At 40.8% G+C, this 21,441-nt stretch overlaps 1 protein-coding gene across 10 annotated transcripts in view; it reads right to left on the bottom strand.

The window, feature by feature from the left end:
• trim37 (tripartite motif containing 37) overlaps positions 1–21,441 on the bottom strand; it is a 79,487-nt gene that overhangs the window by 21,959 nt on the left and 36,087 nt on the right. For all 10 annotated transcript variants that reach the window (XM_033045751.1, XM_033045750.1, XM_033045752.1 and 7 more), the window contains 6 exons: positions 18,094–18,208; positions 15,160–15,375; positions 14,650–14,789; positions 12,845–12,924; positions 7,570–7,758; positions 2,310–2,600 (listed from right to left, as the gene is read on the bottom strand). In XM_033045751.1, the coding sequence (XP_032901642.1) occupies positions 2,310–2,600; positions 7,570–7,758; positions 12,845–12,924; positions 14,650–14,789; positions 15,160–15,375; positions 18,094–18,208 (1,031 nt within the window). The remainder of the gene's footprint in view (positions 1–2,309; positions 2,601–7,569; positions 7,759–12,844; positions 12,925–14,649; positions 14,790–15,159; positions 15,376–18,093; positions 18,209–21,441) is intronic.

Raw genomic sequence — 21,441 nt, 5'->3', positions numbered from 1 at the left:
AGTTCAGATGTAGCATACATCTTGGCCATCTCAGACAATGATCCAGCCAAACAGAATGCAAGTGCTTGGATTGAAGTGCGGGGGAAGGGTGGGGGGTAAATCATGAGGTTCTGGACATGCTCTTCTGCTAAACCAGATGCTTGTAATGACAAGATCCTGTACCAAGTATTTTGCCAGGAGATAGACCCCTTTGAAGTTAGCATTACTTGCTTCATCACATCTTTCCAAAGGATTGTGGCCCTTCCCAATCTGTTGATGGACAAGCAATGTCCCACTGGGGTGCAGACTGGGTCAAAGGCCTCTTGGGCAGGGCTTTCGCACAAACGATAGTAGTTGCTATTATTCCCGATTATAACTCTCTTCAAGAATTCGACAGTGATAATGAAATAATTGCTTTGCTCTTTCCTCTGCTGCAGGAAACGTCATAGTCAGGATTCACCTCAACTGCCTCCTCCTAGCAGTGGAAGCTGTCCTCCAAAACAATGCAAGGTATGTCCACTGAGTCTCCTAATGTGTGGTGTGATAACTCTTAAGACAAATACCGGGAACATCAACTGTATAGTGTGGCCTTTACAGCCTCTCCAAAGCCTTCCATTCCAACATAGAGGGGCCGTAGAACACCCTCCCAAAATTCCAATGGCCTGCAAAATTCAGCACCATTGTAAATTTGCTTCATGATGGCATATATAGAATGTTTCTAATGAACAGAGAACCCAAGTGATGCCAGCGTCAATCATTGCCCCCGCACTTTGCTACACCTTTCTCACCGCAATGCTCATCGTGGAGTGGAGTGGAGCTAACAGGCAACTGTTCAAACTATGGTAAGTACACTTTAGAATCAGAACACCCAAAGCTCAGCTGTGAGCTGCAGCATACAGACGATTCATTTTCATGCACTCAAAAGACAAGCTCCACTTTAGTGCTGACGTGTTCACTGAAGCATACAAGATGACACATAAAGAGCTGAAGAGGCTGCTTATTCCAACCCAAAATGTCACCATCCATTCTTTCCACAGATGGTGCATGACCCGCTGAGTTACTTCTGCACTTTATGTTTTGCTCAAGATGACAGAGCTTATACGTGGCATCCACAATGCTCAGATCCTCTATTAACATACTCGTCATCCACAATAGACAGGCCCACTACATCATACCGCCTTCTGCCAATGTAGGTTCATGATACTGGAAAATATGGCCACCTCCCATTCCTCTTGGCAGGGGTCAACATCAACGATGAAATTTGATATGAACAATGCACCAGCAATTCACTTGCTTGATTGAGATTAAATGTTCTAAGATCGAATTCAGTGGATGGATAAGCAAGCTATGTTCCCAGCTCCACATTTCAGGCACTGAAAGCTAATTACATCAAGACAACTCAGATAGGCAGGCCACGTGTCTGACATCGGACTCAAACCAGACAGACTACTCTGTGCAACAGTCTGCTGGTCGAGCAGCATCCATGGCTGGCAAGGAAAGGTCAATGTTTCAAAATGAAACGTTACGTCATACTTGAAAGTGGAGAGGGAAAATATCTAACAACTAAAGGAGGGGTGAGACGGAAGGGAAAGATCATTAGTGGACTGGGGATGGGTGAAGGATGATGCACATGAGACAGGTAGGGGAGGGGAAAGGGATGAAATGGGGAGTCAGAAGGCAGTAGATGGAGGCAGACGGAGTCAGATAAGGGATAAAACGGAGAAAGTTGCTGGCAGGTGATAAGGCTGCCAGTGCTGAAACTAAGTCAGGATGATCCGAATGATTAATGTAGAGGTGAATAGCAGAAGGAGGAGGGAGGAAGCGTGCTGGTGAAATGAGTGTTAAGTAGGTGGATGGAAATAGGCCAAGAGGTGCGAAAATGCAAAAACTAAAAAGAAAATACAGGAGAGAGGCAGGAAGTTACTAAAAATGGATAGTTCAATGTTCATACCATCGGGGTATAGACTACTAAAAAAATATGAGAAATTGTTCCTAACAAAGTCATGTGCAGTTTGCACAAAGTAGGAACAAGAGGCCAGCACCCAAAGTAGGATGAGAGTTGGTTGGAGGACCATCAAGCACACAAAAAAAATGGGAATTTGTGAAGTAATGGTGTACACATGACCAAATAAACTTTAAAATGGCATTAACACTTTGGATCAGTTTTCCCCCTGTAGTCAAGTGATGTGGCTTTTAATTTTGAGCATTTTCTCTTAATAAAGAGAAATTATTCACCTGTGGTAGCATCATTAACATCATCGCCACATTTTTATATAGTTATAAGGCATGCGTGTTGAAAGAACAGTCAATAAAATCTCTTGTTCACTCACCAAAGGTTATGTAATTAGAAAAGAGGTCCAGCCCCGATTCATGCCTCCGGATGCCGGTGATTCCACAGGACCCCTGTGGTACCTGCTCTCCTGCATAAGCGATGTAGTTTGACCCCAAATCTCCACAAGGCACGGTGTTATTTTTCACTTCAGACATTTGGCTTTTGACTTCAGACATTTTGCTTCTGACTTCAGCCATTTGAGCCTTCAGCCTCTTCAGGACGCCTGAATCAGGTGGTGAGCGACGTACAGATTGCTGTCTCCGCTGGTCACGGTCTTTACGGCATTGAGCTATTTACAAAAGAAAATAATTAAAACTTCCTCCTTAGTTATTCATTAAAACCCCTTCCCTTACTTAAGCTTCAAATTGCCGAAGTTCTCACCCTCACCAAAGGGAGCAGAGATTAGCTGTAGTCTTTCTATGGTCTCTCAGTATTTAGCTCACTCAGCATAAAGTTGAGGTTTAATCGAGTGTTCGATGCAGTTCAAACTCAGTTATTAAAAAAAATGCTTTGGTGGAAGCAGCAAAGCAAACAATTACTGTCCCATACTGCTGGGTCAGATTCGCCAGGAAATTAGATATTAGTTGAGATACAACGTGGAAATAGGCCCTTTGGCCAACTGAGTCCACGCCGACCATCAATCACCCGTACACACTATCACTCCTACACGCTCGGGGCAATTTACAGAAATTAACCATCAAACCTGCGAGTAGGACGAATGGCATGTGGAAGGAATCTGGAGCACCCGGAGTAAACCCATGTAGTTAGAGGGAAGACATACAAACTCTGCACAGACAGCACCCGTAGTCGGGATCGAATCCTGGTCTCTGGTGCTAAAGGGCAGCACTCTACCATTGCGCCACAGTGCTGCCCTTAATATTAAATAACACATTTTCCTGGCGTTGGGTACATAAATGCATACAATTTAGGATATACATACAACATAGCTATGGAGGATTTCAAATTTGTGAATAGATTGGACAACATTAAAGATGTTTTATTTGTGGCAAGTACAAAATTAGGAGTTAGAAATACAAGAGAGTGATAAGTAAATCCGGAGAATTCTGTAAAGTGGTCATTACATGGGACTTGCTACGCCAGGAATTATTTGAGAATAAATTAGCCGAGCAGCTATGGGAGAAACAAATAGAAAGCATTATTGATTGGTTGAGATGTTACATGGAAGATGTGAATGCAGAGGATCGAACCTACTAAGACCTACGGAGATGAAAAGCACAATTCTAGTTCCTAAATTTCACGAAAATATCTAGTAATGGACTCTGAAGGGAAAAAGATTTCAGCTGCACAAACTTTCTTCATCAGCTTATCATAGCCTTAAGTCACAGATGAAAGGATAGCTGTGGGCATGTCTCTCAACATGATGGAACCTTGCACTACCGAGCTAGTGGCTTCAATTAAGCATAGACAGTTTGCTATATCACAATTTGGGGAGGGAGGCATTGGTGCAGAAGATAATGAAGCGCTAATCTGCCTTCTTCTGTGCCATAAGGCTGTCTGACATGCTGTCTCATTCATAGAGAAAAAATAAAAATGAAAGTTATGAGGGAATAACCTGAAAGTTCCTAATCATCAAGAGCATTGCAGCAAATTTATCGTGCTCTAATGATGCTTTTCCTATAATTACAACAATGACTACACTTTTAAAGTGCTTCACTGGCTGTAAAGCATCGTGGAACACCCAGAGGTATAAATGCAAGGCTCTCTTCCTAATGAGGCAAAACGAAACACCAAGTCATTACTTGCCTTTCAAAACTTGCGAGCATTTAAATAACTGGGGAGTTGCACTTATCAGCCTGGAAAAAAATGCTCAATTTTATCAAAATCAATCACGCTCCAAAGTCCATGATCATTCTGGTCACTGCAGTGATTTACCAGCTGAGTGGACCAAGTCATTGAGTTACTGAGAATTGCAATGAACTTTCAACACAGACCTATTTATAAATTCCTGAATATGCACCGTCTCTCACTGTGCTACTAAAGTGCCAGCATAAATTGCAATGGCGTGATCCTTGCATTCCACAAAATCTCATGGCGACAGGTCAAACAAGGGCCATTTCATCAGCTGATAAATCATCACTCTTCGACATTGAACACCACACAGAAGATGCGCTGAGGGTAGCAAGGACACAGAATGGATCCGGGTGGCGAACATTAATGTCCATTGCCAGGTAGCTCAGCAGCATCATCAAGCCTTGAAGGACTATACTTCCAGACAGGATTTGCAATAGGTGGCAAGGGGATGGATGGATCAATTGATGACGGGAATAGAAGCAAAAGAGTTTTCTCATAAGACTCCCTCCTTTACATTCTGTCACACTGCCATCAAACTTTAATGTATTCAAAACAAATCAAGCAAATCAAAATTGAGCAGCCTTGAGATTTTGTGAGCCTTCAGCACCAGTTTAGGCTATTGCACCAGTCTGAAGAAGGGTTTCAGCCCAAAACGTTGCCTATTTCCTTCGCTCCATAGATGCTGCTGCACCCGCTGAGTTTCTCCAGCTTTTTTGTGTACCTTAGGCTATTGCACCAGTTTAGTTTAGACCTATAGTAATGGAGGCAGGCCCTTTGGCCCATGGCAACCACTGATCACCCGTTCATCCCAATTCCATGATATACCACTTTCTCATCCACTCCTTACACACGGGGGGGGGGGGGGGTTTATTGAGGCCAAATAACCTACAAACCCACGTCTTAGAGATATTGAGGAGGAAACCCTCGTATTCACATGGAGAATGTGCAAACTCCACTATAACTTCTTAATTTAATAATATATAGCACATCTTTCATACTACCATTACCAGGATCATGGGGGAACGACTAAAGGTCAACAAGCAGTACAGAAAGCATGAAGACCATCATCAAATGTTCTCAAAAACTAGTTGTCACCATGAAGCCATAACATTCTAAGCAGAAGTAACTCCATGCTACAAGTAATGCAATGGAATCTCTCAATCAATGGTTTGCAGTCCACTACATCAACTTAAAAATGGTGAACTTTCTCATATGGAATAAAGGTGGGCACCAGCTCAGAGCGGTTAAAGGCTGAAGTGCTCACAAACACTAAGAGAGCAATGTTAAATTAATGCATATTGCCTCCTCCTAAAATCTCCATCACTTTCACATTTAGTTGCATGCTATCCAGTCAGCAGAAAGACTATACATGTTTTCAAATCAAGCCGCCCGCAGTGTACCGCTTTCTAGACCATTGAAGATAGACTTAAAAAGCTGGAGTCATTCAGCGGGACAAGCAGCATCTCTGGAGAAAAGAAATGGGTGAAGTTTTGATATAGCTAGTCCAGGACAGGTTACTGGTGATATTTATTCCTAGGAACTTGAAGCTTTCAACCATTTCTACTTCAGCCTCGTATGCGTGGTTTCACTTCCTGAAGTCGATCACTATCTCCTTTGTATTTGCTGACATTGAGAGAAAGGTTGCCGTCTTGACACTAGGTTACAAGGTTCTCAAATACAGAAGCAGTCCTCAGGCAATTCAATTAATTCCAACCAACATCAAGTACTAGATACTATGAATACTGCAGTGCCTAGAGCAGTGGTTCTTAACCTAGGGGTCGGGACCCCCATGGCGGGGTCATTTGGGGCTTTACCGGGTGACATGAATGGGTCATAAATAACATATCCATTTGTTGAGCCCATGTTTAGGAACCTAACAAAGGTACATACCACATACAGTATTTTGTTCGCGTACGTATGCCAAAAAGGTTAAGAACCACTGGCCTAGAGGCTTGCTTTCTGACCTTGACGAGATCCAATCACGTACATCAGGTTTGGGTCACGTTGACTTTAAAAATATATATAAATCCTTGGGTTCAGGTCAGCGAGAACTCCAAATTTAAATAAAATCATCATTGTAAGCAAGCCAGGAATGCTACAGAATTGAGACGGACAAAATTGAGAACAGTGGGGGCAAAGCACATCACAAAACTCACTGTAAGCTGACAAACAAGCAGACCCCTAAGCCGAGTAGCTAGCCTTCCCTTCGAGGTTAAGCTATGTTTTCAAAGCCTAGTAGGATGGAATAGGTTCAGGAATCCAAACATCAAAATCTAATTTGACTGTCAGGCAACCGCATGAAGAACGGCCACAAAAATGAGAAATCTATCAGACCAATTTTTACCCACAAAAAAATGAAGTGTTCCTGTTCAGTGCTATCAAGCAGCATTCGCTCACCAAACCTTCTCACTGATGGTCAAGTTCAGCTGATATCCAGAACTATTTGGCTTTAGACCTCAATGCAGTCTTGTAAACAAAAGTGCGGCTGAACTCCATGACTCGGGCTAGATGAGAATAACTGTCTTCGGCTTGGCAACATTTGACAAGTATGACAAACTGCTTTTAATATTCTAAAAGTTATTTGATGCCACAATGAGAACTGTCAGCCACTTATCATTATGTGGAGTTACATTTAGCACAACAGATGGCATTGGGTTGTTTCGCCTCCTGTCACAAGAGGTTGGGTTGAGCAAGAGTTGGCTTGCTACCCAGACTCATCCAGATTTAATGACTTCAATGACCTTCCTTCCATCATTCAGGTCAGTGGGAACACATGCTGAGGACTGTAGTGTTGATTTGCATTCATAATTCCCTAGTCCAAGGAAATCAAAATGATAACCGTGAGGATCAGGTTATTGGAAGGCAACCATTGTGCCTTAGAAACAGAGCAATATTCATCCCAACAGCGAGAGTATAGAGAAGGTTGACCACTAATTCCTGAGATGTCAGGACTTTCATATGAAGAAGGACTGGAGGGGGACCTTTTACTTTTTTGCATACCTTTCATTCATTGTTCTTCATCTCTCTACATCATCATTTATATCTCTAGTTTCCCTAATCCCTAACCAGTCTGAAGAAGGGTCTCGACCCAAAATGTCACCCATTCCTTCTCTGCAAAGATGCTGCCTGCCCAGTGAGATACTCCAGCTTTTTGCATCTGCCTTCAGTTTAAACCAGCATCTGTAGTTCCTTCCTACACTTAACTTCAGGATCTTCCTTTCAACCTTCCTTCACTAATTCAAAAAGTACAAACCCAATTTATTCTTCTTAGTTTATCAATCTTTCCCAGTAAGCCCCACATTCTCAATTTATACCGAAATGGCAACCGAATTGGAGCTGGATTTATAAATTGTTTACAGCTGCGAGCTGTTTTTTTTAACCAAGTTGCCCTTTCAATCATGTACTCTACGTATATCAGAGTAGAAAGTACAGGCCGGTTAAACTACCTGCTGAATGCAGGAGGGAAGCTGGTGGACGGGGCTGAATACCCCAAAGATTTTCCATGCTGCTTCGATCCTTTATGTCCAACAGCTGTATGAGAATGACAGGATCAATATCAAGTAGGCTGCTGCTGGCTGCGGACGTCAGACTGCCCGTTACCCGCCTTGAAGACCTATTGTGGTTGTTCATCCCTCCTGTGGAGAACAGAAGCACACCATAACCATGATAAAAAATACACAAACAGCAAGAGCAGAATATTGGGAGGAAACAATGAGGTCTTTCGAAAGTAGGTCCAGACTTTATTTTTAAATGTAAAACTGACATGTCAAACTCAAGTAAATAATTCCAAGCTAAAAATGATTGGGCATTTCAATAATTATGCCTCTTCTTCCCTTTACTCCATTTCTTACTTTAAGGACTCATTTCCCTCTGGATGCAAAATTCTCCCAGACAGATTAAAAACTTGCTTCCCGACAAAAACTGAAACTCACCTTGTATTTGCATATCAGGATTTCCAACATCCAGTTTCTTTATATTCCAAAATTAATGGCAATAATACATTTAAAGCATTCACAAGCAATTGGCAGGTGGAAGTGGTTTAAATTTTTGACCATTTTATTTTGTGCAAGTTTCTTACTGGTATGTTAACACTGCAAACATTGCTTCAGCTTCTTTCTTGTTGATGTACTGACCCTGCTCATATTGGCTTACTTCCACTTCTCACAGTTGCATTAGCAGATTTTCATTAGCTAAAACTAAGCCCTTGTCTGGCAATTTTCTTTAAATTAAACGCGTGCACATCATAAAACAAATGCTTCACTTCTCCGGCACCCAAAAGCAAACTTAATTCCTCGAATGCATGTAAAGGTCTCTTCAGCAGGATTTAAATTGGAAAGTGCTGATTTTGAATTGTGTATGGACATTTCTCAATCACAGAGGCCGCATAATGCCTTTAGAGATTAAGATCCGAAAAGGGAGGGATTGCAACCAAAAAAGTTTCAACTGAAAATTTGGAAATCAATATGTACCAAGTCTACAATATTATTTCTCTCATTAAAGTCTCATTTAAACAAATTCAGTGCAAACCAAAAAGTATCTTTTTCACCAGTTGACAAGTGGTAAGAAAAAAAAACTTACCAGCTAAAAGTGTCAAGAGTCAGAATAATTTGCTCACATAATGAATGTGATAATATCGAATGCCTAACAAGGTGCTAATGAAGCCAACCCAAATCACATTTAAAGAGAAGTAAACACAAAATAACATACTACAAAAAAAAATTACTATCGTAGCTCTGCTCATTTTTCAGAGGAGAAAATATAGCGAAGTTGTGAGCTGTGGAGAACATTCAATAAGCAAACACAAAGGGCTGGAGTTGCTCAATGGGTCAGGAGGCATCTCAGGAGGGAATAGATAAGTGATGTTTCAGGTCAGAACCCACTTCAGACTATCTTGAATTGGTGTTGAATTCTTAAGTCTGAAGAAGGGTCCCAGAGTCAAAATATTGTCTGCCCACCGATGCAACCTGACCCACTGATTTACTCCAGCACTTTGTGTTTTGCTCAAGATACCGGCATCTTCAGTTGCTCATGTCTCCACTCAGCACATAAAAGTCTTGAAAGAGAATGAAACACAAAACAAAACCACACTGGATGTGAAAATAGAATACTTCAAAGATACCTCTCACCCACCATACTTTCATACAATGACAAATCAAGTTTGAAAATTAAAGTTCCAGTTTTGCTTTCTACACTATTTATCCTCATGAGGTTACTTTTGGACTCCCTGGCTCGCAGTTCTTTATTGTCTCATAATGACCAGTGTGCCATGTTCTGTAACATGAACTCATCTTGCTCACTGCAATACAAACAGAAAATGCCAGAGATACTCAGCAGGTCCTGTAGCCTCCGTGGAGACAATGACATTTAAACAGAACTGCAGGGAAATCCAAGAACAAATTGTGTAGATTCTGGTTAAAGTTCATCAACTAAAACTATTAATTCAGTTTCCCACCTCACAGATACTGTCTGATCTGCAGATTATTTCCTGCATCTGTAGTTTTTTGGCTTTTAATCCAACGTTACTGTAATGTGTTATTTGGTGACTTTTCAAAAATTCTAGTTAATAGAGCCAATAACACGAGCCAGCTACCAAGCAAATTTCCAATCCCCACTTTAGAAACACAATTGGAAAATACACACAAAAAGATCTACAAGAACACACAAATCAAGATTACGACTAGCTGAAGCAAAAGACAAGGATGATTTGATAAAAGTCCAATAATTGCAATTGATAGGATATACATGTTTCCGCATGTAACCAACCAAAGATGGCTGCAATACGGGCCTGGCAGAGCATTACCAGAGTAGACACCCAGCAACTGGTGATGTCCATGAATCACAGACTTCAAGCAGTCATTGCATGCAAAGGATATGCAACAAAAATACTAAACATGACTACTTTCATTTACACGACATTACTGTGTCCCAAACATTATGATGCCCTGAAATGGGGGGGGGGGACTATGTATAAACACTGCTGTAATTTCTACTTGGTGAAACTGAAATGTATAAAAATGACCTTTATTAAAATCTGACAATGTGCACTTTAACCACATGTGATTTTTTTCTATTACAAATCTCAAATTGTGATGTATAGAGGCAAATAAATAAATGATGGGTCTTTGTCCCAAACATTATGGTTGGCACTGTACTTGTAAAGGATAATCTACTTGGATTATTGATGTAATTACTTGATGAGTTAGGGAACTTCTACATGCGTATTCACCTGGATTTCAAGAAGGCATTTGATAGATTAAATAGAAAATTGGACAAAAGTTAGTTAATCCCCACCATAAAAACTGGGTGTGGTAAAAGAAAGTCTGCTCCAAGCAGTAGAGGGTAGCAGAGTGGCACTGCAGGTACCACAGCTCTCACAGGTTCTCAGATGACCAGATACCTAGGCAGTGACCAGGTTCAATTAATATCTCTGGCATTTGTGGAATCTGCTTATTCTCCATTGAACAATTAATTTTACCCATGTGCTGCACCTACCTCCCACACTGCAAACATGCACAAGCTGCTATTGTAAATTACCTTTTGTATAGATGGTTGGTGAAAGAATCAGGGATTGTTAATGGGCATTTAGAGAATAGGAGACTGGGTAATAAATGGGACAATGGTAGCAATGGGATTGCTCTGAGAGGCAGCACGACTTGGTGTTGAATAATCTCCTCCCCATAAAGTAATTGACAAAAGATGGACACAAAATGCTGGAGTAACTCAGCGGGACAGGCAGCGGGACTAGAGAAAACAGATAGGTGACGTTTCAGGTCGGGACCCTTCTTCAGGCATTTATTTGACAAATATTTAATTGACAAGTTGTTCCCAGGAAACATTTCTCGACCAGCTCTTGGCGAATACATCAAAGGTCTGTAAGTAGGTACTAAATTAGTAGATACAGAAAAATGCACAGATGGCAACAAGCACTTTCATAAGGGATGCGGACAGATTAAATAATTGGGCTAAACTGTGGCAGATGGAAATCCATGTGGTTGATTGTTAAGGTCACCTGCTCTTAATTTAAACATTTCACCGATGGCGAGTAGCTGCGGACAGTAAAATAATAGGGCATTTAAGTACACAAATCAAAGAGAGCGATGTACAAATTGTATTTAGAAAACCAAAACAGAAAGCTGGAAGTAGCAGCAAATCAAACAGCTATTGTGGAGGCATAAAGAGTAAGTTGAGATTTGAGGCCCTGCATCAGGACTGAGAGAAACAGGAATGAATGCCAGTTCAACAGAATGTGCAGGTGTGGCAGAGGTTGTTTGGAACAGAAGCTGGTGGGTTCCAGGTGAAATCAGCTGGTGAGAGGATGATTGGGAAGTGGGGGGAAATGGAACCAGGGATGCTTGGGGGTGGAAAGAGATGGGATGGATGAGCAAAGGGAGAAAGCAAAAATTAAACAAAAAACACGAGCATGTATGGGAGGAGAGTGCCGGCATATGGGTTCCTTTAAATTGGAAATTCAACATTCAACCTATTGGACGTCAAGCTAGGCATTTCGTCAAGGAACGATAAAATACCACTGGCTGTTATCCTCTCAGAAAAAGACGTCAGCATGAAGCAAATCACTTGCCTGACTCACATAATTGGATGTGGTAGGGAAAGGAAGCTCGGGAATTTCACATTTAATTAAAATTATTCATTCAAATGAATCTTACTGTGCAATTAAAATGCTTCAAGTACAAACTAAATACTTGAAATATGCAGCACTCAAATCATTACCTGACATAATGATGGATTCATTTCTGATGAATGGCCCAACTCAGACTATATCTCTATCTATCTTGATTAAAAGCTGATTTACTATTACATTTATAGCACATATTTTATTGCAGAGATAAATAGATTTTTTTTAAACAGAATTAAAAACCTCTACATTTCCAGTATAAAAAGGCGTGGCACTTCTGATAAACAGGTTAATGTTTCCCCACCAACCTCCTGATGTTAATGAAAGAAAGTAAGACGCAATCTCCATCCAATTCTGGAAACCACTGACTGTCACCAGTGTTCTAATTTTCAAAAGGACCAAGGCTGGAGGCTGTCATTAAAGTTTGAATCAGCAGGGAAGTGTTATTGGTGGGAAATTACTCCGATATAGAACACAATAAATCTCGTCTGTTACCAAGCACCAATCATTTAAATGCAGGTGTACAAATAAGTACAATGTGAATGCCGAAACATAGGGATTGCACAGCAAGGACAGGGTGCACAGACCAAGCTTGGATTTCTTTTGAACTTAGAAGGGAGATACAATTAAAGTGTTTATAGTGACTGAAACAGCTAAATAGGGAAGATGAAGGCATTTTTTTTTCTTTAGTGGATATCAGGAACCACATTTTCTGCATGAACAAAGAATGGTGGAAATCTAGAACTCTTCCCCAAAGTAGCAACCGAGGCTGAAAGCTAGAGGTGAAAGACCCACTTGAATTTTCCAAACCAGGCCATGATCGGGTTTTGCATTAGGCAGAGGTATTATTAGATACAAATACAATGCTGATATTCAAGATCTAATTGAATGTGGAGCCAAATGGGCTACTCCTGCTCCTTTGTACAATAAACTTTAAGGCTAACTGCTTCAATAGCAATAAGTTTGTTTATTCATACGATTAGATCTGATCCATGCACTGTTGATAAAACATCAGTTGCAAGATACTAATTCCACCACCATCACCTCCAACAACATTCCAAGCAAAAAATAATTTCAATGTGAATTACCAGAAGCTCCTGCTGAATCAGCCAACTCCCCTTCCTCCAAATCCATGTTGTTACTGTATTCAACATCATTCTCCCCAAACCTGAAAAGTAAAAGGTTGAAAAGATCTTGGTTGATCTTCATGTAATATCCAAACTTTTTAAAAAAAAGCAGACATAAATATATGGGATCAACACGAGTAAGAAAGACTGGAGTACAATTTATAGTTTATGTAATATCTACATTAGTGAGTAACCCATAGTCTGTTATTTTGGGTGCTACAATGTTAACTTTGTGAAAGTACTCAATGGGAATGTTCCTCCCAAAACTCGTTATTGTCAGACCTACCTCCTTCTGCTCATTATTAGTCAATAATGTGGACCGAACGACAGATGGTATAATATTTTCCAACCTTTTTATGTCAGGAGCAACTTCATACAGCCACATGACCAGCAACTATGGATATTAATCAAATTATGATTTTCAAATAATGACAAGTGAAATTTTCCTTGGTGCCCGGTGAAGTGATCTATTCAGACCAGGTACAGATTAGTGAGCACCAGCAACCTTTTACAGCCTTGTTCTTGCAGGCTAAAAGTTCATCTGAGAGACAAATCCAACTCTTTCCATCAGGATTACTGGATATTAAACTAGAAGCAAGAACTTTTAGTTTTCACCCAGAAAACACAAGCAAATTGAAGTACCATGCCGCCACTTTTTCTGAAAACAGTTAATGTTCAAGCTGAGGTTTTCCTGCTAATGCCAGTACCATAACTGGAGGGGTGTTTTTTTCGCATCGAGAGACTTCAGCCCTCTTCCCCTCCCACATTCCTTTGTAAATTGCAGAGATGACCTGCAAGTAATAGTTTTCCCCCATTAAGATTCTTGTTACAATGGTCAGTTTTTTCATCAGGTAAATAGCAGTACATGGACCTGCAGAGAGTCGATTCGATAGGACAGAACTTTATTTATCCCAGGAGGGACATTGATCTTAGGAGGTAAATTGGGAAGGGGGGTGGGGGTGGGGTGGGGAGTCAGTCTCGGTCTGCCCCACGACAGAAGGGGGAGGAGTTGTACAGTATGATAGCCACAGGGAAGAAGGTTTTCCAGTGGTGTTCTGTCCTGCATCTCAGTGGACCTAGTCTGTTGCTGAAGACACTCCTCAGGTTGACCAGAATGTTATGGAGGGGGTGAGCTGTCAAATACTATAGTCAGACTATACTGGAATGTACCAGATGATAAAACTGGCCTTTGTAATGTCAGGAACAGCTTCTTCCCCTCTTGTTGTCAGGCTTCTGAATGGTCCTTCCAAAAGCTAGGGTAATGTTCGATTCATCTCTACCCCACTGAAGACACTGGGGTTTGTCTTTGGAACTGATGTACCATAATGCTGAACTACAGACTGCACTATTATACTCGAGTATCTATGAAATCTATTTGGATAGTATGCCAAGCAAAACATGTCACTATACCTCTAAGAATATTCACTAGGCACCCAAGCATGCAAATTATAAAGTATCTATCTATGGTGTTCACTCCAACTCGGGGTTGAGTGCTGCCATCTGCTTCATGATGTTAGCCATGGTGTTAGCCATTCGTCATGATGCAGTTTTACTCATAAGTAAGCTAGGCGGATGAGCAGTCCTCTTCCAAAGTATGTTGTATAGAGATATATGATCTACAATCAGAATTAAAGAGCAATTCAACGGTCCACCTTATCGGAAAATTAAATAAGTGAAAGCACACCAACGTTCATTTATTAGTGCTTCATCACATAAGTGGATAATAGTATTGTCAATAAACAAGAGACTAATGAGAAAATACTTGCATAGTTTCCTCATCGATGTCATTTTCTTCTGTATTACTCGTTGCCGAGGAGCTAGCAGATGAGCTGCTGCCGTCAAGTTGGTTCAATTCATCATCTACTGTGAGGAATTCTATGTCCAAATCACCATCAGAAAGATCATGCTGAATAAAACAAATTTGTCTTGTTAAAATCCCTCATGTTTTTTTCTAGCACTTCATTAATGCTCAATGTACTTAAAGGACTTTGCTTATATTTTGAAGTGTTCCAAGCAAGTATATTGAAAAATCATCCAATGATTTAAAGGCATTTCAGAACAAACACACTATTCTCAGATGAGCTCTCTGAACAATTTCCTGAGAAAAGGACTCCTTTAGCAGGCAGAAAGAAAGAAGGCACTGCTAACTTCTGATTGAAGGGGCTTTAGCGGTTTCAAACATAAAAATTAAAAAAAATAGAAAGCATGGACTTACACTTTATACACTTCGAATTGAAAGATTGGCAAAGGTTTCCCAGTTGAAACTAATCACCTACATTTGAGTCATCCTGCAGAATCTTGTCATCTTCCTCCTCCTCTTTGACCAGGCTGACGGCCAAAACAGAACAAGCACCCTCTGCTGGAAGATCTTCATTACAAATGAGCTTTTTTGTCCTGGTATCCAAGCAGTCATTGTTTTGTGGGCTCAAGTGCACATTTGGTGGCGACAAGCTATGAGAGGCCCTGTTACGCGAAAGTTCAATGGCCAATCTCTGCAGAAGCCAAGATGGAAAACAGGAAAAATGTAGATGGAAAACATATTTAAAATAAATATTTCAAAATGTACCAAATTATTAGATGCACTCCCTCACCAACAAAACAAGTCAACCAACATTTTTTGTATTTAAGAAGGAAATGCAGATGCGGGAAAATCGAAGGTACACAAAAATGCCGGAGAAACTCAGCGGGTGCATCAGCATCTATGGAGCGAAGGAGTTAGGCAACATTTCGGGCCAAAACCCTTCAGGTTTTGGCCCGAAACGTTGCCTATCTCCTTCGCTCCATAGATGCTGATGCACCCGCTGAGTTTCTCCAGCATTTTTGTGTACCAACATTTTTTGTATTTATTTTCATTTCAACTGAGAAATATTGGAAGAAATCTTTAAATAGATAGTTCTATGGAACAGTTTTAGAGTTCTGTGCAACAAATCAAGTTTGAAGAAAACCAAGTTAAGCAGCATTATTCATCCTTCAGGGAGGATTGAGACCAACTAATGTCACCCATTTCCATATGAAGTGGGATCATATACCCACTTCAATTGGGAATATGATCCAATCAGGAAAATTGTTTCACAGAGAAATAACAGCAGTTTGATTACTGTTACAAAATTGATTAAAATATCCAAAAGATGTTAAGTGAAGAAATCTAAGTTACCAACATATTTTAGATATCAGTACACTTAAAGCAAGCAACAAATCGGCACGTAGTAACATTTTCTCTTTCTCTCCATCCGGGTACAATTATATTCATGAGACAGTCATGAAGATACTCTGCTATTTTGCTGTGCATCTTTAAACCAGCTTAGAACTTAAAAACACAGTCGAATCAAAGTATCTCATAAGACAATTATACTCTAAAATTCTAGTTGATATCTCAGTGTTCATCACAGCCGTCTACATTCCACCGCATGCGGACACCGAAGTGGCACTATCGACCCTACACGATGTGCTATGTTGACACCAAAACTAGAACCCTGATGCGACTATGGTGGTGGCTGGAGTTTTAACAAGTCAAATCTCAAAAAGGTCATGCGCAACTTCTGCCAACACATCAAGTGGGCCACCAGGGAGGAAAGAACTTTCGACCACTGCTACACGCTGTTCAGAAAGGGTACAAGGATGATTCTCTCCCTCCTTTCTGGAAAATCTGACCACGCTGCCATTTTCCTGCTGCCGGAGTATAAACAACGGATAGTACTGGAAGCGGCAATGACGAGGGAAGTAAAGGGGTGGTCTGACCATTCAGAGGCCATGCTGCAAGATGCACTGAGCGATGTCGACTGGAATATGTTCCAAGCAAGTTTCAGAGACGTCAGTGAGTTCGCGGAAGCGGTCACGGACTTCATTGCAACAATAGCCGATAACATCGTCCCCACGGTTAGCATCTTTCCTAATCAAAGTGGACAGGTCCATTCACGTTGCCTTGAATGCTCGCACCGCTGCTCACAACTCCGGCCTGGCATCCAGCAATATGGACGACTACAATGCAGTGTCCTACCGACTGCGAAGGGCAGTGAAGGACGCAAAAAGGAGGTACAAGGACAGGATGGAGTCACAGATGGACCAGACGCCTTTGGCAGGGGCTACGGACTGTAACTAACTACCAGAGCAGCCCTCCCTCAACCGGAAGTGCTGGCACCTCTTTAGCTGATGACCTGAACTCCTTCTACACACGATTGGGGCTTAACACTCCCCTGTGTGCCTGGGTCCTGGACTTTCTCACTCCCAGGCCCCAGGTGGTCAAGATGGGAAGACATACATCCAACCCCCTCATCCTGAACACAGGATCCCCCCAGGGTTGTGTCCTTAACTCCTGGGGGGTGTCCTACTCCTGCACCTATTTTCTATGTTTCTTCACTTGACAATGATGGCAATCCTGACAAAAAGTGATCAAGTGAAAACTTCAACTGCTTTTCTTTTCAATGATGCAGTTTAAAAACATTGCTGCAAATGCTCTTTTCAATTTGTTTTAACATCTGCAATATGTTGTCAAGTTTTCAGCAGTGGTCGCTCCACCCCACTTTTCATGGGTCACTCTTAACACCAAGTTTATTCATTTTATAATAACATTTGGATTTTTTTTCCTATCCCGTCTTAATCCAACCTCCCCTCACCACCCACCCCACCATCACCACCTACATTCATCTTTTAACTTAATTAGTTAAAAGTGTTATACAATTGCTTCTCCTGTTCACACAGGTCACAGCTGCTCATTGCACTTGCCACAAAAACACTAAATTTAGAATTTTCACCATGAAGAAATTAAAAATTTATGCATGCAAAAGTCAACATTAACTATGTAAGATGTTAGATTCTCACCTACAGCAAAAAAATGACCTATAGCTTCTCCCAAATTAATTGATGAACAGCTTTATTTCCTCCAGGTCAGAAAAACACAGCTGGTGCAAAATGTTTGAAGCAATCAAAAAAAGACAACATAAACCAATATCACCACAAAACTGCATTTGAACCAGTTTAATGGAAAATTAGATTTACTTTGGAACTGTAAAAAATACAAAATATTGCTACAAGGTCAAGTTTGAAGCAAATACCATGTGTAATTCCTGATAGCAACACTATAGAGGGTGTGCTGCAGTCATAGGAGATTATGATTTGAACCTACAGAGGACAGAACCAGTGATCACAATGTCACTTCATGCTGCTTAAATTCCCAGTTGAGTGAAGGATGAAGGTAGATTACAGAAACTGACCTCTTTGAGATTGTTGATTTGTTGGATGTAACCTGTTTGAGTCACCTCAAGTTGGCTGATGTACCAATTCTGGTCACGACATTTTTGGTAAAACGTAGGTGCGCGCACTTGGTACCTGTACAATTCAGACAAGGAAGGAAGTTTGACATGTCAAATCTGGTATTTTAGTTGAAGTTTTAGAGATTCAGCATGGAAACTGGCCCTTCGGCCCACAGAGAACATACCAACCATCCATCACTCAATCGCACTAGTTCTATGCTATCCTACTTTCATTCACTTACAGCCAATTCTACAAAGACCAATTAACCTACAAACCCACACGTCTTTGGGATATGACAGAGTGCCTGGAGGAAAGTCCACATGGTCACCAGAGAACGGGTAAACTATACGCAGACAACCCAAGTTCACTATCAAACCCGGGTCTCTAGCAGAGTGAGGCAGCACCTCTACCACCATCTCCAAATTCATTTCTAAAATTCAGCCAAATGCAACAATTACAAAAAAATGATTTTACAGATCTGGAAGACTAATACAATTTGCATTTAGTTCAGAGAAGCAGTAATACTGTATGGCAATCATTCTTCCACAAGAGCCAGGTAAAGTATTTAAGAGGAAGTTAACCACATCACGACATCAGCACAAGCCTTTGACTTCCTTGAGTAGCTTGCCTGTAAAAGTTAAGCCACAACAGGCTTCCTGGACACCATGAGGACTTACTTCAGTGTGAGCAGCCCACAGATGGCATGTGCCTCACACACATTTGAAAACCATAGAACCATCCAAATGCACATGTCTGGGATCTTCAATGCATTAATGTCAAATGTATGGACAATTCGGATGGGAAATTAGGGACTTCATTGAAAATGGAGGGTCATTTGAGTTCCAATGTTTCATTTTTCAGCAACATTGCTTTACATAACACACAAAATAGTACACAACCCAAATTTGAGTTTTTAAAAAAAAAGTAGATTTACGTGTGAAAATGTCAATAAATTAATGAACGCAAATACATCTGAGGAAATTAGACACATTTCCATTAATTTAGTTCAAAAGATTAATGCAAACCTGTATCAACAGCGGCTTTTGATTTGACTAGTCAAATATTTAATTAGCTATACTACATTTCCCTATCAAAATGCCAGCCAAGAGCAAAAGCACCTGAAAGTAAGGGATTGACATCTTGGCATTGTACAAGCATCTCTGCTCTATTTGTCAAGTGATTTGATAATTACGATATGTTTTGAGTGAATAGGATGCAACGTTTTACATTGTATCTCAGTACAATGTGACAATAAAACAATAACAAGAGTCAAGAGTATTTAATCGTTATATGTACCGAAAACAGAACAATGAAAATCTTACTTCCAGCAGCATAACAGGAATGCATAGTACTCATAAGACAATAAATACAAGTTTAATAAATAAATACAAATCGCAGCTCCTCATAATTCCCTGGAAATCGGAAAATAATGTAATAATACACCTTGCTGGTGGAGTTGGGCAGTCACTTTGTTTAATTTCTAAACTTCTTAGTACAGGTATTAATAAGTGGAGAAAATAAAGGGAGTATGGGAGTTAGAAAAAGGTTTAAAAAGCAGTACCTCAAGGGTCATAACTTCTGGTTTACGACCAGTGACACTTCTAACAAGGGCAGAAATATATGAATGGGTGGCTGATATAGGAGGCAGGAATTCAGGTTCTTGGATCATTCGGATTTATGCTGAGGCAGAGGTGAGAACTGCACAAACGGTATAGATTACACCTAAACTGGATGAGGATCAATATCCTCGGAGGACAATTTGTTAGGTATATCAAATGTAAAAGGGTACTGAGGGAGGTAAATGTGACTTCTTAAAGGTCAGAATGACGACCATGGAGCCACAGATGATGGCAAAGATTTTTAATTAATAATTCTCATTAGATTTTACTGTGGAGAAGATCATGACAGATGAGGAATTGAGGCAAATGAGTTGGGACGTCTGGACCTGATAAGAATTAATAAAGAGCTATTTGTGGTCTTAAAACATTATAAATAGATAAAAGCCCAAGACCTGTCCAAGTTCATCCCTTGACCTTGTGGAAAGCTGGGGAAGAAATTGCAGAGGCCCTTGCAGATCATATTTGCATCATCTTTAGCCACAGGCAAAGTTCTTGAAACTGAAGAGTGACTAATTTTGTGCCATTATTTAAGAAGACCAGCAAGAACAAGTCATGGAGCTACAGGCAATTGAGCCTGACATCAGTAATGATAAAGCTACTCGAGAGAATTTTGACAGAGTGCCCACCAGCATTTGATAGACAACAAATGATCATGGGGAGTCAACATATCTTTGCGCATGCAAATCTATCTCATAAACGTTTGAGTTTTTTTGCAATAACCAAAAAGATTGACAAGGACAGGGCAGAGGACATTATCTATGCCGACTTTAGTAAGGCCCTTAACAATGTCCAACATGGAAGTTTAAAATCACAAGGAGATCCAGCTAATTGGATATATAACTGGCTTGATGGTAGGAGAGCACAAAGCGATGGTGGAAAGTTGATTTTCAGATTGGATGCTTGCGACCAGTGGTGTGCCCCAGGAATCGGTGCTGGGCCCGTTGCAGTGTGTCTTTTAAAAAAATAAATTATTTGGTTGAGGCATGGTTTGTAAGTTTGCAGATGACACCAAAATAGGTGGTAAACCAGACAGGAAGAAATATCATGAATAATTACAGCAGGATTAGCTAGATAGGTGGGCTGAGGAGTGGCAAATGGCTTTTAATTAAGATAAATGAGAGGTGTTGTATTTGGGAAGTCAAACCTGGGTGAACGGTGGCCTGGGAACTGTTGTAGAACAGGGATGTAGGAGTACAAGTACATAATTCTCCGTAAGGTAGACAAGGTGGTGAAGGAAGCATTGTGCACATTGGCCTTCAATCAGGTCATTGAGCACAGGGTACGAGACATAATATTGCAGTTGTACAAGACATTGGCAGGGCCACAGTTGGAGTACTGTGTATAGTTTGGTGTCACTGCTATAGAAAATATGTCATTTTTTTTACAAAACATAGCACAGTGGCATAGGTGCAGCACTGGGACACTGCTGGTAGAGCTGTTGCCGCACAGTGCCAGAGACCCAGGTTTGTTTCTGACCCGGGTGCAGTCCGTGTAAAGTTTGCACGATCTCACTATGACTGCATGGGTGCTCTGGGTGCACCCAAAGTGTGGGTTTGTTGTTTTTTTCCATGCTGTGTCTTCCAGTCAATCCAATCATACTTTATTCCTTGAAGCATTGGAGTAGGAGAGATGTAGAAAATCGGTGTATGCAGTCTTTTTTCCCGGGACAGAGGATTCAAAAGCTAGAGG

Source organism: Amblyraja radiata, chromosome 28 (assembly GCF_010909765.2).
Source record: "Amblyraja radiata isolate CabotCenter1 chromosome 28, sAmbRad1.1.pri, whole genome shotgun sequence".
In the NCBI taxonomy this organism is placed as follows: domain Eukaryota; kingdom Metazoa; phylum Chordata; class Chondrichthyes; order Rajiformes; family Rajidae; genus Amblyraja; species Amblyraja radiata.
Note: the sequence above shows the minus strand (reverse complement) of the source record. Positions and strands in the feature narration are given on the sequence as shown.